Source organism: Lucilia sericata, unplaced genomic scaffold (assembly GCF_015586225.1).
Source record: "Lucilia sericata isolate MDLA Ls3-8-SP2 unplaced genomic scaffold, ASM1558622v1 Contig000026F_arrow, whole genome shotgun sequence".
NCBI classification, from domain to species: domain Eukaryota; kingdom Metazoa; phylum Arthropoda; class Insecta; order Diptera; family Calliphoridae; genus Lucilia; species Lucilia sericata.
In genome coordinates, this window is record NW_023994064.1 from 528,458 (window position 1) to 546,901 (window position 18,444).

Here is an 18,444-nt window from a genome sequence, read left to right on the forward strand (position 1 = left end):
TCTTGAGATTCTTTTTTAATGTGTGTAGGGAAACGTATTTGAAGATATGGATTTTGTAAAGCCCAAACGTCTTAGCAACAGGAAACTTTTATATTTTGTACCTAATTACAAGTATTAAAATGTTTCGATTAAATTTGCTATATACATATAATTGTATCCAGACCCAATACAAATCGGAAAACTTCTGGAAAAACGTTTTAATGTTCAAAAATATGTTGGTTATGTAGCAATTGTAAACAAATTTACACCAACTCAGTTTGAAGTACCCAAAAATCATAATATCATTTCCCTAACTGCCACATAAAATAGCCCAAAATAATATTAATATGGACCTGTTTTTGACAATAAATCAAAAAGTTTTCAGTATTTTGGTTATTGTGCGTCTTTGCATTTCAGGTGACTACTTATGTAAATACAATTAGTCATAAACAACATATTTCTTTGCTTCTGAATTTCAGACAAAATTTTCCACTAGCTTCCACATTATGTCGTTCTCTAAATAAGGCGTTATTTCGAACTCCATTTAATGATTCAAAAATATAATAAAATTTTGATATACACAAAAATTTTAATATTTTAACACAGTAAATCTTCATCTGCGATGGGTAGTCATCTTGACGTGATGCAGATGCTTAAGTGCGATGATCTGTAGAGCCATGCTGGAGGGAATGGCCATCACAAGTTGGCTATTCCTGGTAGGGTCACCCATTCCAGAGGGGTCTACTTTGAGCGCGAAACTAAGAACTACCCTCCCCCTGTCTGGTAGCGTCTGTTTCCCTATGGGACGGCTATCAGACGCTTTCCACGGCTATTCTCCCCTCACTGAGAGGGGTGGTCATGGAAAGCAAGTCCGGCTGGTTCTACGAACCATACACTTGAATGTGTAAAGTCCGTCTGAATCCACCAGCGTCTGTTCCCATATTGGGCGGCTGGTGGTCTGCGTCTGTTTCCCCTGTGGGGTCGGCAGTTTAACCTGGCAGAAGGTTAAAAATGCACCTGTCACTATGACAAAAATGGAAGAGAAGAAGGACTCATGCCCCGCGTACCCGGTCAGGGGCTTCATAATCTCCGGGGACCCTACTTCCACAGCGACGGTAATGGGCTGTGGAAAGTCGAATGCGACTGTTACCCAGACTAGTCAGGCGGCCACACCGGGTCAGGCTAGTTTGCGAGTTACCGGCGTCGCAGGAGGTCAGTTTGGTACACCCAGGCTGGCTGAATGTAAAAAATTCAAAACAATCCGTAGTTGTTCACCAAGTGGCGAGGTACCTCTGGACTTCTCAGCAAGTACCTCCAAAGCTGCTGCAGCCCAAACCGCCAAGACGGTTAAAAACCCTGCTTCGGGTACTGATGATAAGGGGTCGGCTAAGTCGTCTCTTACACCAGCTTCCCAAGTGCCAATTGTACCTCCAGGTTCAGTGACGGTATCCTCCTGTCCTGGGGATGTACCACCCCCTGCCAAGTCCGGCAATCAACAATCGACTCGGCACAAAAAACCCTCCAAGCGGGCGGCAACTACGAGGCGTTCCGCCTTTAGGATTATTGAGCTACTCGGGTCCAAACCACCCGGAGAACTCACCACGGAGCAATCAGCTTCCCTCCAATGGGCCAAGACCCAGATCGCTGGCAACGACAATGCTTCTCCTCCCGCCGAAGTGAAAACGGAAGCGGCGCCTAAACGGCAACGTTCAGAGGAGGAAGCAGCTTCTGCAAGCCAGCAATTAGGGACGAAACGTCCAAAACAAACGCAGAAGTCAATGACGCGCTCCTTCAGTGAGGTTGCTAAAGACAGCCTCGTTCGGGCCGTCATTGACCGAAGCGATGTTGACGGATCCATATCCCAGTCTAACTGGGATGTGGTGAAGCAAAAGCTAATGGGAGTGTTCTGGCAAGTTCTCAAAGAGAACCCAGGTACTCCTCCTCAATGCGATGACGCTGGATGGTTCCAGGGTCACGTTAAATTAATGACTTGTGCAGACGAACGCTCAGCGTTGCTGCTCAAGTCTGCCATTTCGCTATTGGGTGAGGTATGGGGTGGATCTAAGCTTGATGTGGTGACTCCTGAGGAGATACCACGCAGGCCTCGATCCATCGCCAAAATACCGTCAGAACCCTCCACTCCCGAAGAGATCTTGGAGATCCTAAAGTGCTGCAACCCTCAGCTTCCAACTAATGACTGGAAAGTTGTAAGGGTTTCAGAGGCTGACGGACCTTCAAGACATGTGATCGTAGTCCTGAACAAGGAATCCTTGGAACCGCTGCGAGAAACAAAGGGGAAGGTCTATTACGGCTTCGGAACGATCTTCCTCCACGTTTATCGTAGCGATTCCAAGGGCGATCCCTCTCCGAAGGTGGAGGTAGATGATGAGGTGACCGTGCAGTCAATAGAAGGCACGGTTAGCAACACAACCTCTGATCCCTCCGAGAAAGATGATGCTCAGTCAGTCTCTGAATTGATGAGCAAACTCTCCACTCGGAAGGATGATGAGGTCGACGATGACGACCTTCTGGGGCTATCCCAGGAGATCGCCAACGTCGATGTTGTTACCCCAGGAGATGGTGAGATTGACTCAAATCAATCTACACCACTCTAAAGCAGCATCAGCTGCATTGCTCCTCCGAGTGGCGCAGAGAGGGGAGGAGCTAATAATGGTCCAAGAACCATGGATCCATCAGGATCGGGTTTGCGGACTACAACATAAGGACTATAAAATCCTGTATGTTAAAAGTTCAGGTAAAGTAAGGTCCTGTATTCTGGCCAAAAGCTCTCTTCACATCTTCATCTTATCTGATTTCAGTGATGAAGATACGGTCGCAGCCGCACTAGAACATGGCGGCACTACCACATGGCTGGTTTCTAGTTATATGGCCCATGATCACGGGGATTGTCCTCCCAATAACAATGTCCGTAGATTGGTAGATAAGGCGAATATGCACAATATCCCTGTCATCATATGTGCTGACGCTAACTCGCACCACAGTATTTGGGGTAGCAGCGACACTAACACAAGAGGTGAGCAACTTTTCAATTTCATTATTAGTAGAAATTTGGAAGTAGTAAATAGGGGTTCAGAACCCACTTTTATTGTATCTAACAGAAGAGAGGTACTAGACATAACGCTCGTGAGTGCTAAGCACCGCGAATGTATCACGCATTGGACCGTATCTAACGACTGTTCTTTGTCAGACCATCGATATATAGACTTTATGATTGGTAATATAAAAGGGAATATGAAAAGTATTCTTAATAGAAGGAAGACGAATTGGGAAGTTCAACATAACCTGCTTTCCTCGTCTCTTATTTCGCTCCCTACTCTAGAAAGTACTGAGGACATTAACGCAGCAGTTCACACCCTAACGGATGCTTTCCGTATGGCGACCACAACTGCCTGTAAACCCTCCATCAAGAGAGGAAAATCCAAACCCTCATGGTGGAACACTGAAATAGCAAATGCTAGAAAAGTATGCCGTAAACTGTTCAACGAGGCAAAAAGGACCAATAACTGGATACCCTATAAGACCTCAGTGAATCGTTTCAAAAACTTGACTAGAAATGCGAAGAGGAAGGCGTGGAGGGACTTCTGCACGAACGTTGAAGGTTCCTCCGAGACCAACCGACTTCGCAAGATTCTGTCTACCACACATGTTGTCCCGAGCTATATCCAAAAGCCCTGTGGCAACTGGACTATGTCCTGCAGAGAATCCTTGGAAGTGCTGCTGGACACTCATTTTCCGGGATGTCAACCTCTTAATGAGGAGACGGTAGACCCGGTACATTTAGCGCCTGATACTAGCTCTATAGTCATTAATAGAGAGAGAATCCAATGGGCGCTTAACAGTTTCGACCCATACAAATCTCCGGGTCCAGATGGTATTATACCTGCGGATCTTCAGAAGAATGAAGATCTCGTCACTCCATGGCTGCTATCGATCTATAAAGCATGCCTAAGGTTGCTATACATCCCTCCTATGTGGATGAGATATAATGTGGTCTTTATTCCTAAAGGGGGAAAGACATCACATACCAAACCAAAAGACTATAGACCAATCAGTCTTGCGTCTTTTCTTCTCAAGACTCTTGAAATAGTCATTGATGTACACCTGAGATTAACCATCCCCACGGAATTGATCTCCAAATCACAACATGCCTATACCAAAGGCAAGTCTGTGGAAACGGCTCTACACTCGCTAGTGGGACATGTAGAAAGTTCACTAGCGAATAAGGAGTACTCTCTTGTTGCCTTCCTTGACATCGAAGGTGCCTTTAACAATGTCGAACCCTATGCCATTATAGACGCACTTGATGGACTAGGGGTTGATCATCAAACTCAGCAGCTTATTAAAAAACTTCTGAGTAACAGGGTCATAAGTGCAACGATGGGCGGAGTCAATGTCTCAAGACTTGCTAGTCGTGGCACACCACAGGGGGGAGTCCTTTCTCCCCTTCTCTGGAATGTGGCTATGAACTCCTTACTAAATGAACTGGATAAAAGGAGAATTAAGACTGTCGCTTATGCTGATGATGTCGCGGTAGTGGTATCTGGCAAATTCCTAGATACTATATCAAACTGCATGGAATCTGCTCTTAACTTGCTTAGCAAGTGGAGTGTTACCTGTGGCCTCAGTGTTAATCCACTGAAAACTGAACTTGTTCTTTTTACAAGGAAGTATAAGATTGAAAACTTTATGCCTCCAAAGTTAAACGGAATAAGACTCAATCTCACTGATCATGCGAAATACCTTGGAGTAATCCTTGACAGTAGACTATCCTGGAATATGAACATCCAAAACAGGATAAAAAAGGCAAATATAGCTATTTACACCTGCAAGAGGGCAGTTGGTTCAAACTGGGGCGTCAACCCTAAAGGTATCAACTGGATCTTCAAAGCGGTTGTTAAGCCCATACTATTCTATGGTGTTATTGTATGGTGGCAGGCATTGGAAAACGCTTCTCATTGTGCAGCCATCGAACGTACCTTACGAAATATTGCAATCCTGATCACGGGAGCAATGAGGACGACGCCAACGAAGGCCCTGCTAACCATAATGAACTGGTTACCAGCTGACCTGATGGCGATTCAACTAGCCCTTAATTCTGCAATCAGACTAAACGCGTGTGGTTCGTGGTCCGGTAGTAGAGGTATAGGGCACTCACGAATAATTAAACACTTCGAGTCATTGCATCTTAATGTAGACTATTGCGTTGCGAAACCTCACTTCGACAGACGCTTTCACATCCGAATTCCCAATAGGAATTCAGTACACGAGTCACACTCAACTGATGGTGTAACAAATGTTTTCACTGACGGCTCCAAGAGGAGTGGAAGAGTGGGTGGTGGCTTTTACATTGAAAGATTTGGAATCAAATCCTCTTTTAGGTTACCTAATTATTGTAGTATTTTGCAGGCAGAGATATCTGCTATTAAACGAGTCGCCAACTGGCTGAGGTATTATCAAATATCGGGTGATATATGTATATATACGGACAGCAAAGCTGCGATCAAAAATCTAGCGGGTGTCTTTACGACAAATAGGTTAACCGAAGAATGCCGGGTATCTTTGAATGAGATAGCGAGACATTCTAGGATAACGCTAATATGGGTTCCTGGACACAGTAATTGTCGGGGAAACTGTATAGCTGACGAACTTGCCAGGAATGGTGCGATGAGAGGGGAGGATGAAATCGACGCATTTACTGGTATCTCTCTTACTAACTGTAAGCTACTGGTTCAGACTGAACTATATGAGATGGCTCAAATCAGATGGTTCAGTGAAACCACCTGTCTCAATTCGAGGTCAATTTGGCCTCTATACGATGCTCCCAGGTCAAGCTTACTATTAAGCTTTCGCAGGGAACAGATAAGAGTGCTGGTATCAGTCATAACGGGACACTGTACTATTGGCAATCACGCCAGAAGAATGGGTCTCGAATATAACGACTACTGTAGAAGTTGTAACAATGAGGAGGAAGAGGAAACAATACCTCACCTTCTCTGTAACTGCCCATCATTCAATGAAAGCAGAGAACAATGTTTCGGCCTTTCTGCTTTATCATGTCTGGATGAGCTATCTGGGATATGTCTAAAGAATATCCTAAACTTTGTAAATCAAACTGGTTGGTTTAAAACTGGAAGTAGAGAGTGAAAATCAATTGAACTCCTACGACCACTAGGGTAACACAACGGGACCACAACTAGGTGGACCCAAGTGAGCCACTCATGTTTGATTGAGTGGCTGCCCTTCTTACCTAAACCTAAAACACAGTAAATAAATGTATAATTAAATTGTTAATATTCTTTAAAAGTATGTGTTTTGATAAACCTACCAAAATTTATTTAAACTACCATCCTACCAAATGAAAAAAATTCTACCAAATTTGCTAGGAAAAACTCAAAACGGCAATGCTGGTTACCCTATACACCATTTTTTTATGATCACCGATTTTAAAGTTATGTTACTTATTTGAAAGCAGCGTTGCGCGTTCATATTGTTAAAATTGCGAAGATATTCGGCAATTCACACGTACACTACCCGATCGTAAACAAAACTCACAGCAAGAGCGTAAAAATACAAAAAATTATCTTCAGTTGCTTAACAGCATTCAACAATGTAGGTTGATGTCGCTATGTTTCAAATATTGCAAAAACAGTTTGTAAAAACAACAACACACTTTGTAAACAAGAGAGTTACTTGCAAAAAACTCGTACACTCCAAAAAAAATTTACTAATGCATAAGAATGAAAACACATAAAAACAGTATTTTTAATACTTTTTTTACACATTTTAAGTAAAAAACTTTATGTTTCTTAGCGTCTCTCTTTCTGCGCTTGGCTGTTTGAAAGTAAACACTCGTAAGCCTCGGGAGACAAAAAATTACAACTGTATTTCAACTTTATCACAGGGTAGTTAATAGACCGTAACTCTAAGGCATTGGTGGCCAGAAAGAAAATTTTTAAAATGCATATGTTGTAGTGTAAAATATGAAAGAGAACATAAATGAAAATATGTGTGCTTTGCACTGAAAAAAATTATATGTTTGTACTTATTTGTGTTATTCATATTATTTGTATTATAAATGAACAACAGAGGGAATGTATACATCGATGTATGTATGTATTGACGAAACGATGCATTGATGCATATATCGATGTAAGAATGTATTAATGCATATATTGATGTATGTGTGTATGTGTGTATGTATGTATGTATGTATGTATGTATGTATGTATGTATGTATGTATGTATGTATGTATGTATGTATGTATGTATGTATGTATGTATGTATGTATGTCCGTCTATAAGTGTTCAAATGATTAACCGTTAATCGATAAAATGTTGGCGATTAATTGCTTGAATAAATGACAATACAAATATAATTGTAAATAATTATTTACATAATAAATCTATCTATCAAAAGTATTTATACAAACATTTATTTGTAGCGGCTTTTGAAAATATTCTCTGTGTATCATTTCATAAAGAGAGCAACTAAATTAAATTGTTTTTGTTTTGTGTATAGTTTGTTTTGTTGCTGAGAACATTCGTATTGCATGTGTATGAGTGACAATAACACAATGCCCGCAGGGGCTTGTTTGGCCGCCAATGCTCTAAGGGAACGAAAGAGAACAAAAAAGTCGTAGCCCGAACAGTTTGTGAGAAATTTATGAATAAAACTTTTGAAATGTGTGTGTATTTTTATTTGTAGTCTATAGACTGCACAGAAAAAAATAAATTTACGATACAGTACAACCATGGTGTAATAGGTAAGGTGAGAGCGTTTCGGCAACAAACACAATAAGTTTTTGTTGTCTAGAGTTGGGTTTTGTCAAAATGAAATTTCTAAAATTTAAAAATAAAAAACAATGGAAAGAAATAGTTCTTGTGTATTTCACAATATTACCTACAAAACCGTCGTTACATTTAGCTTGTATCTGCAGCAGGTCAATGTTCAAAAGCATTAAATTAGTGCGGGGGTGAGAAATAATTCTGTCGAAAGCTCGGCAACAAGAACAAGCCTAACCGTCCTTAAGAAATAAAAACGATGATGCGAGAGTTGTTCCCCAACTCAGACCTGAATTACAACTGTATAATTTTTTTAGAATAAAAATAAATTAATTTATTTTGACACATCCCAAGCACTTTTTAAATAAACAAATACAAATCAGCTGCCTTAACGATTTCACCTTACTTAGTGCATCCTGAGTACAACAATTCACCAAACCAAATGTAAAATTTCTAGAACTCGGACGTATCACGAAAATTGTACATATATTTCATAATAGGGATGCCAATCGGGACTGATTTTTAGAAATGATTTTTAGATATCGGGATCCCGGGATTTCTAAATCCCGAAAAATATAATGAAAATATCTAAATAATTTACCGACAAAAATAACATTTTCTATTTCATATTGCAATATGAATACACTTAGTTGGTGTTTACTTTCCAATAAGCATTTTGTGAAAAGAAAAACAAATTAATTAAAAGTACTTAGAATAAAAATCTTTCCATCCCAGGTACTGAGTAGTAGAATAAAAACCTACTTTTGAGCAAACGCTTTTTATATCTTATAAATATAAAATAATACCCATGATATCCAAATTTACAATGGTTTTCAAATTTAAAATTTGATGAAACCTAATATTTAGATAGTATGTGTAATGAGGATACATACGAGGCTACATAGAGCACCTGTACTGCACCTATGTACTCATGAGGCCATCCGTCTTGAGCTGAATATCGCATATATGGTTTTTAATGGTCAGTAGGGAAATACTACAGAACTGTTTTCTATCAATTATAGCCATAGTAATTCCACCTTTTGTCAAGGTACTAGCAATATAATTTTTAATTATATCCCGTGTTCTCTAACCCAAATAGGGGTATAATCATCGCGCCACCTTATTGACAGCTTGACTTTCATTATAGGTTCTAATACACCCATTAGATATCCGATAGTATCAATGCCTATTTATTGCCCTCTTTATACCCTACACCATCTTAGTGGGGATGGTATATTGGGTTTCTCCGGAGTAGTGCTTTTGTTTTATACTGTCCTTAAGTACCCAGATGAATTTTGATATGATCGGGCTTCTTTTGATCCTAGCCCCCATACAAAGCACAGCTTTAAAAAAGAATTTAGTGTCCACAATTCGCTTAAAAATAGAAGTGCCGCAATGAAATTCAGCATAAATACATTTTATGTAACCGTTAATTCGTCCTCCAAATTTTATGAGGATCGTCTCATATGAACACAGAGAAAACAGATTCGTTGAGACAACCGAATCTCTTTCCAATCGAATTTAGTCGGTTCTAAGAACTATCTCGCTATTCGATTGTGGCAACCGAAAAATTTGGTTTGTATTACTGAGTAAGTGGAACAGGGAACTGTTTTCAAACAATAATTCGGTAGCTATAATTGATACTATCAGTACTAGCAATGGAAATATAAATTGTTAAACACATTCTTGTGGATTGAATTTAAATTGTTCTTTATTTTATTAAAAAAAAATAAACAAAGAACATAAATACATATATACATGTATAAATATATTTATTCAAAATACGTACAAAATTTTCCGCGGTTACTTTCAGGCTTCTAAACGATATATATTTCTTTATATTCTTCGGAAGATATCTTTCACATATTGATTGTTTGCTGTAAACGTTGTATAAATTATTAAGAGCAAACCCATATTCCTAATAAATAATAGACCTTACCTGAACCACTCGTATTTATTCCAATTAGTGTTTAAAGTTAGGATTTATGCGAAACAACATCCTAAATAAAGCTTTTTACAAAATAGTTTAATAATTTCGTTTTATTTAATAATTATTTTTTTAAACGTCACACAAAACTACCAAATTTTATTTTTGGCCGATTGTGAACATCCAATTAGGATTTTTTATCATTATCGAATTTGATATAAATTTCAACCAATTATTGGTTACAACTCCAAATATTTTTTCATAAGAATCAAAATATTTAGCATTAGATTATTTTTTCGGTTGCAGCCGTTAATATTTGAGATTGAATCTATTATATTCTAAATTTCAATCGGTTGTATTTACCGAATTTTTAAAAATAAAATTTTACCGACACAAATCTGTTACATTAACTATTTTGAAAATTGTTAAAACCATACTTTGATTACAATCATGGTTTTATGATTCCGAATATAGAAAAATCTCTATTTTTATTGTATTTTAATAATTGTAACTAAATTTTGTGTGAAGGCTTCCCCCAAGCATATTTCAGAAAAGTAGTTTTTTAACAATAAATTGCTAAAATATATCGAAGGCGAGGTATAAATCAACTTAAATGATTTATTATGAAAACTAAATCACATTTTACTCTCATAACTGGTGTAGGGGGTTATATGGTCGGCCGCGCCCGCCTATAATTTTTTACTTGTTATTTTTATATATCCGATAGTATCTATGCCTATTTATTGCCCTTTTTATTTTTGATATTTCAGCTTGTAAGTTAGTATAGTCATCTTAAGTCCAAATACTTTAAAAATTCTCTTATTTAATCTTTAATCTATATATATATATATAAATGAATATGTGTTTATTTGTTTGTTTGTGGGTTTGTTTGAAGTCTATAGACTGCTAAACGGCTGGACCGATTTTCTTGAAATTTTCACAGTGTCTTCCTGTATGTCTGGAAGGAACTATATACTACCTTTTATTTCAAAATGTCAAGTGGGCGAGGTGCCACGCCCACATACAAAATCAGTATTAAAAGTCGCATATATCAGAAACTGCAACAGCTAGAGTCCTCAAACTCTACAACTTTCACATCCATATGAACACATGTTGACAAAATGAACAGCCTAGCTACAGTGGGCGTGACACCTCCCATATGAACAAATCTTAAATTAGTATATCTGTAGAAGTATAACACCTAGAGTCCTCAATTTTTTTTTCGGAGCCACTTTAGTATCGACACGAATATTTAGGATAAAAAACTGGCGGACTAGCAATAGGGGGCGTGGCACCCCCATTGGAATTACATACTAAAATTCATTTACCTGGGAAACTATTGTAGTTAAAATCTTAAAATTTTGTACTAATACCTAAGTCCATAAGAATAGTTGTTGAGAAAATGAGCGGAATGGCTATAGTGAGCGTGGTACTCTCCATAAGAATACAATGTTAAATCTGAGAATATATAACAGCTAGAGTCCTCAAATTTTGTCGGAACCACTTTAGTGTCAATGTGATTATTGAAGGAAAAAAGGACGGACTAGCAGGGCGTGGGACCTCCCATATAAATTGAATACAAAAATTCGCCTATCTGGGAAATTATTTGAGATAGAATTTTAAAATTTTGCACGAAGAACTTTAACATCCATGTAAAATTTTTGGGTAATAAATTGGCGGACTACCAATGGGGGCGAAAATCCCGGGATTTTCGGGAATAGGGAATTCCCATTTGGCATCCCTATTTAATAAACAGATTCGCACAGAATTAATTGAAAAAAAGTAATTTTTTCTCAATTAAGAAATATGCTATAAGCTAAAAAATTTATTAAAAATTATTACAATTTCAAACTAATTTTTTTACCGAAACAAATATGAATTTTGTTAAATTTAATATATAATCAAATATGTTAATATAAAACAATACAACAAATTGGGAAAATTTGTTGCACACATGAGCAAAACCATATACGTTGGAAACTACATGATATAGTTGTACTACATTTTCGGTTTTTTATTTTCTGATCTTTTCTTCATTTAATAGAACTTTAAAATTTGAAAGGAAGAGTAAGTATAGTTATATTTAGTTAAAATTGGGTTGGGTCTACTACGTCAATATGGGTATCGACTGAAAGAGGAGAATAACAGTATTTTTACGAATAAAAATGTTTTAAAATGTTAGAATAAAAAAACTAAAAAATGTCCTTTAAAACTTTAATCCTGTAATATCCTTATTTTCTATAGTTATTTTTCGAGAAAAAATATATGTTAATTTAATAATATAGAGTTCTAAATTCCAAAATTTCATCTTCATATCTTTATTAGTTTTTTGTAACAAAAAATTAAAAGTTAAGTTACTATATTCAAATTGAAAAATATGTTTGTTGAAAATATTTGGTAAATTTATTATTTATACCACTTAACTACGCACAGTTTGGTATGCACAAAGAGGAGGTGTTGTCGAGTTTAGGTTTTGAATTTGGACCTTATAGGCCAACCAGGGGCCCGGCGGGGGGTCCTCAAATTAGGACACCTCGGCTATGTTAAATTTTTAAAACGATCCTATTTCTTCATTTGAGTTCCGATTTAAAAAAAATTTCGTATATAGAATCTATTCCTATTCAAGCACTATAAAAAATGTCGTCGTAGCAGTAAATTATCTCTTATAGTTTAGGAGATATTCGCATTTGAAAATTAAAATTTTAAAATTTTTACCGTCCTTACTTTAGTTTTTTGATAATAACGGGTCCAAATATTCCCGATTTTCGCATTTTTTTTTATTCGCTGAACAAGAAGTTTATATATCAAGCAGTGAAAGAATTATGTAAAAATTATGACTGAGTCCAAAGTTATAAGCATTTTAATTTAAAAAATTAAAAAAAGCGATTTTTTGCCATTTTTTTGGGAAAAAAGTATCTTTTTCTTTTTAAGTTATCTAAAAAGTTTCTAAGAAGATGTATATACAATTTATACTTTTTAGATTTTATGACTTTACATAAAATTCGATAAATGAAACAAAAGCTAAAAATTTTTGATACCGAGGGGACCAGGTCCATCCAAAAAAACCCTATTTTTTATGGAAAATTCAATTTTGAGCAAAAATTCTGAAATCGCATAGTCGATATCGAATTATAGTGACCTGTTTTATATGACCCAATATGTTCTTAATCATTTTGTAACGGGTTTCGATAACCCCGCCCCTGGTATGGATATAATAGGCAAAAAACCAAAAAATCCCATTTTTGCGATTTTTTAAACTTTTTTGGGAATTCCGGGATTTCTAATAAGAAAATTCGAAATTTTTATTTAATTTTTGATTTTGAGTAAAAAAATCTATCTAACTGTAAAATTTCATCAAAAAATATTCATAAATAAAATTTTTATTGCAATTTGAAAATTTTGTATCTTCGCAAAAACTGAATAAAAAACATTTTTTAATTTTTTTTAAAAAAAGTATTCCGCGAATTTCTTAATTTTCAAAAATTATACACAGTTTTGAAAAATAGACAAAATTACCTTTCCATTGATATATAACATGCCTACCTAATGTTTTTTAAGTAACAAATTAATTAGGGAAAACTCAACATCTTTTAGAGAATTTACCTAGTACTATTATTTTCAATATATTTTTTTAATATATGTAACAAATTTAAGATGTTGAGTTTTCCCTAATTAATTTGTCACTTAAAAAACATTAGGTAGGCATGTTATATATCAATGGAAAGCTAATTTTGTCTATTTTTCAAAACTGTATATAATTTTTGAAAATTAAAAAATTCGCGGAATACTTTAAAAAAAAAAAAAATTAAAAAATGTTTTTTATTCAGTTTTTGCGAAGATACAAATTTTTCAAATTGCAATAAAAATTTTATTTATGAACATTTTTTATAGTGCTCGATAAGGAGATTCTATATACGAAATTTTTTTTAAATCGGAACTCAAATGAAGAAATAGGATCGTTTTAAAAATTTAACATAGCCGAGGTGTCCTAATTTGAGGACCCCCCGCCGGGCCCCTGGTTGGCCTATAAGGTCCAAATTCAAAACCTAAACTCGACAACACCTCCTCTTTGTGCATACCAAATTTCATTAAAATCGGATTAACCGTTTAGAAGTTACCGAATTATTTCCCTCTTTTTTTTCCTATACCACTGTGCTACGCCCATTATCTCAATGTCTGTTAATTTTTTATCCTAACGTTATATTGACAGTTTTCAGGCAGAATATCAAACAATTAAACGATAACCGGAGGTTGAGATCACAGGCCTTAAAGGATAAACTTTTTTAAGGATATTTTTTATATATTTTTATGATTAAAAAATAAAATGAAATGTTACATATAATTACTGGAATTGTCCTCATTCATTTTATACCCATATTGTGATAATAGGATGGCTACAAATATTTAATAGAAAATTTTTAACTTTGTATGAACTTAAAATTTCAAAGTCCTTTAAAAAGGACAAACGATCAGAAAATGAAAAACTGAGTACGCAGTTATACCCCATACATTTTGCACTATCATATGTATATAGTTTGGTTCGTGTTTGAAAAATGTTGTTGGACGGTGTAATTTAACAAATTTGTTTACCAAATCAACAAATAATTTTGATACTGAAATTCTTATTGAATCTATAAAAACTGATTCTATAAAACTGAAATTTGTAAAAAAAAGAAGTTTACTTTTATACTTACAATGCTCGTAAAAAAACACAAATTTTATTTCTCATTTTAGAAATTATTATTTTGTACGGTTAACAGCTTGATTACAATTGGAACCACAACCGCTGTCGACAATGAGTTTTCATACATTTTGTATGGAGAGCAAAATATTGTCTTGTGGTTGGCGATATTGTGGTTGAGATAGATTCTATTTTATTTTTATTGCGCTCTCTGGTGATCCTCTCATTTTCATGTTGTAGCGTTGCCATAAGTATTTTTATTTATTTCTTAAAAAATAATTCTAAATTTAAACAAAAACATCATTTTGCTTTCTAATAAACGTCAAAAAATGTGGTCTGTCGATAGTCGCTTAATTTTAATTCGTCGCTCGCTCTTTTTTTGTGGTTTGTCGACAGCGTAATTAAGCTGTAAAACTGAAATACTTATACATACACAAAATGTGATAAACCAAATTAAAATTATATCAATTAAATTTAGTACATTCCAAAGCTCGTTTTATTGTTGTATTCCATATGCAGACATAAAACACAACTCAAACAAAAACATTTATTGAATCAGTAACAGATAAGAGTGTGGTATATTCGATCTCTTCGAAAAATTTAATATAATTTAATATAAACCGGTTTCGGTTTTTTAATAATAACCGATTAGCCGCTTTTTTGGCAAAATATTAAAATGGCTAGAAATAAGAAAAAAAAATTATTTACTAAAAAAACAGTTCATTGAAAAACATAACAGAAATGAGATCATATAATTATGATAATCAGGGAAACCGAAAACATGCTCTAAAAAAAGTGTTTTAAGCGCTTTAAATATGCCGTAAAAACTCAAAATATGCTCTTAAAAATTAAAAAATATGCTCAAAAATAATTATTTTAAAGTATATTTTAACATTGGAAAGCTCAAAAAGGCTGAAATTGTAATGAAATAATAAATATTTAATGTCATATTTCATACTACAAGATTTTTTATAATTGATTCATCTCATAGTTTGAAGAACTAGTTTAATAGAACTCAGTTTTACGTTCAGATAACCAATAAATAACATGAAGACATTTGGTCCCCAAAAAACATATTTCAAACGACAAAGTTTGACACATTTCTTCCAATTGTATTCATAGCTTCTAAACTGACATTTTAATCCGTGTTGTCATAAAATCCAATAATTACACTGTAATTAAAATTTCAACTTTCAAAAAGACACAGAAAAACGCTGAAACACGTGAACTTAATTTTCGGTCGTAGAATCTAGTGCGTCAAAATCGGGAGATATTGGATTTTAAAGTTTACACTGTTTCTGAGGTGTTTTTTAATTATTTAAATTAAAAAAAAAACATTCATAGAAAAGTTTTGAAAAGTTGCGTCAAAATCGGGAGATATTGGATTTTAAAGTTTACACTGTTTCTGAGGTTTTTTTTAATTATTTAAATTAAAAAAAAAAAAACATTCATAGAAAAGTATATAAATACATGAAACTAGAGTCCATTTGAATTAATTCTTCATATATATTTAGTTTTTTATAATTAGTTCGTATGTCTAAGCGTGAAAACTTTTTTCAAAAATATATTTTTTTTCAAAATTGTCAAATAGGCTAAAAAATTAAAAAAAAAATATAAAAAAATTAAATTTGATTTTTTTTTAAATAAAGTTTTGTAAAGAAAATTAAAAATGTACACAAATGAAAAAAAGCGAAAAACTTCAAAATATGCACTATAAGAGTAAAATATGCTCTAAAAACTCGAAAATATGCATAAAATATGTCAAAAGTCAAATGATGCATATATATGCTCTTATATGTAAAATATGCAAAAATATGCTCTAACAAATCGATACAAAAATTCTTAAATTGGTCTGAAACGTGTAAATATCTTATCCGTGACGCACCATAAAAAACATGCATTTGCATATTTTGGTTTCCCTGATGATAATGAATATACACCATTAGCGGCCAAACATGCCCCTGCGGGCATTGTGTTATTCTCACTATACACATGCAATACGAATGTTCTCAGCAACAAAACAAACTATACACAAAACAAAAATGAAATGATACACAGAGAATATTTTCAAAAGCCACTACAAATAAATGTTTGTATAAATACTTTTGATAGATAGATTTATTATGTAAATAATTATTTACAATTATATTTGTATTGTCATTTATTCAAGCAATTAATCTCCAAAATTTTATCGATTAACGGTTAATCATTTGAACACTTATAGACGGACATACATACATACATATGTACATAAATACATCAACATATGCATTAATACATTCTTACATCAATATATGCATCAATACATCGTTTCGTCAATACATACATACATCGATGTATACATTCCCTCTGTTGTTCATTTATAATACAAATAATATGAATAACACAAATAAGTACAAGCATATAATTTTTTTCAGTGCAAAGCACACATATTTTCATTTATGTTCTCTTTCACATTTTACACTACAACATATTCATTTTAAAAATTCTCTTTCTGGCCACCAATGATATACACTGACAAACTAAATTATTGGCACAAAAAGCACATTAAACTTTTTTTGTTTTATTGGTCATATTAAGAAATTTTAATAAAGAAATGGTTTCACTGGATAGAGGTACTAGTTTTCCACAAAATTCACTTTTTTACATATTAAAATTTTTTGTATTTAATTGCGAATCCATTTTTTTATAACTTATTTGTTTTTAATCTAAATGAAATATATTTATCATATCAGAATCATTTTACTCTGGGATTTCTTTGTATTTTTTTAAAAAATACGTTAATTCTATCAAAATTTTAGCCATACTGATCATTTTACTGTGACACGTCATAACTGTTCATTTTAGGAAACAATTTCAACATTTTTTACTGCAACAAAGTGAATTTTGTGGAGAACCTATTACTCCATCTAGTAAAAATTTCTCTTTATTAAAAATCTATGTTTATTAAAAAAGCTGTTGTTTAAGGGTTGCCAGACATTTTCAATATTAAACAAACCTTATTTATAGGGAATATTTGTGGAAAACTTCAACCCTCTAGCTCATTCTGTTCGGACTCTATCGTGCTTTCAACAGACAGACGGACGGACATGGCTAGATGGTCTTAGAATTTAATAAGGACCTTGAATATATATACTTTTATGGTTCTGTGACCAATATTCCGATGTGTTACAAACGGAATGCAAAATCAATATACCCCCCATCTTTTTTGATGGTGGGTATAAAAATCGATATTATATATAAACAAACGATAGTTAAGAAAAAAATAGTTCATATTTTTTCTGTGTGATAACCGATTCTCACAGTGCCTATCTCCTATAAGCTTGGAAGAAACCATACACCACTTATTGTTTTGAAATTTTCAATAGGGGAGGTCCCACGCCCACATTAAAAATAAGTATTAAATATAGAAGAAACTTCAATAGCTAGGATCCTCAAATTTAGCACGGAAAATTTTGTCATCCATATACACATTTTGGACGAAAATTTGGCGAACTAGCAATAGTGGGCGTGGCACCTCCCATATGAATTAAACACTAAAATTCTTATATTTGAAAAACTGTAAAAGCTAGAGTCACCAAATTTTGAACAATTAACTTTGGTTTTAATATGAATGTGTAGAACAAAAATTTACGTACTATACGCAGAGAAAAAATATGGTTGTGGTAACCATAATCTAAGAGCAACATATTATGGTTAAAGTTAAAACATATTATGATCATTATTAAATATAGTCCGAATATTTCATCATAATATAGTTTCATTAATCATAATGTGATGTTGTTGTGTTGCATCATAGTAACCATAACATCATGTAACCATATTATGGTTTCATATAATCATATAATGGTTTCAAGTAACCACATGGCTTCAAGTAACCATATTATGGTTACATATTAAATATAATATGGTTAATCTGATGTGTTCGGCATAAATTGTAATTATTTTTTACTTTTCCTTTAAACAAACACAAAACTTCCAAGCACTGGTATTCCCATAAATACAAATTAATATATCCACACTTTCATGTCAATATTAAGATAATTTACAATCT

General features: G+C 34.1%; 2 protein-coding genes across 2 annotated transcripts in view; one reads left to right on the top strand and one right to left on the bottom strand.

The window, feature by feature from the left end:
- Positions 1–18,444, bottom strand: part of LOC119610026 (pituitary homeobox 1) — a 320,354-nt gene that overhangs the window by 203,893 nt on the left and 98,017 nt on the right. The window lies entirely within an intron of this gene.
- LOC119610019 overlaps positions 620–18,444 on the top strand; it is an 84,115-nt gene continuing 66,290 nt past the window's right edge. Inside the window, exons 1-2 of the mRNA XM_037965091.1 lie at positions 620–2,734; positions 2,799–3,013. Coding sequence (XP_037821019.1) covers positions 1,005–2,594 — 1,590 coding nt within the window. The 5' untranslated portion in view covers positions 620–1,004 and the 3' untranslated portion in view covers positions 2,595–2,734; positions 2,799–3,013. The remainder of the gene's footprint in view (positions 2,735–2,798; positions 3,014–18,444) is intronic.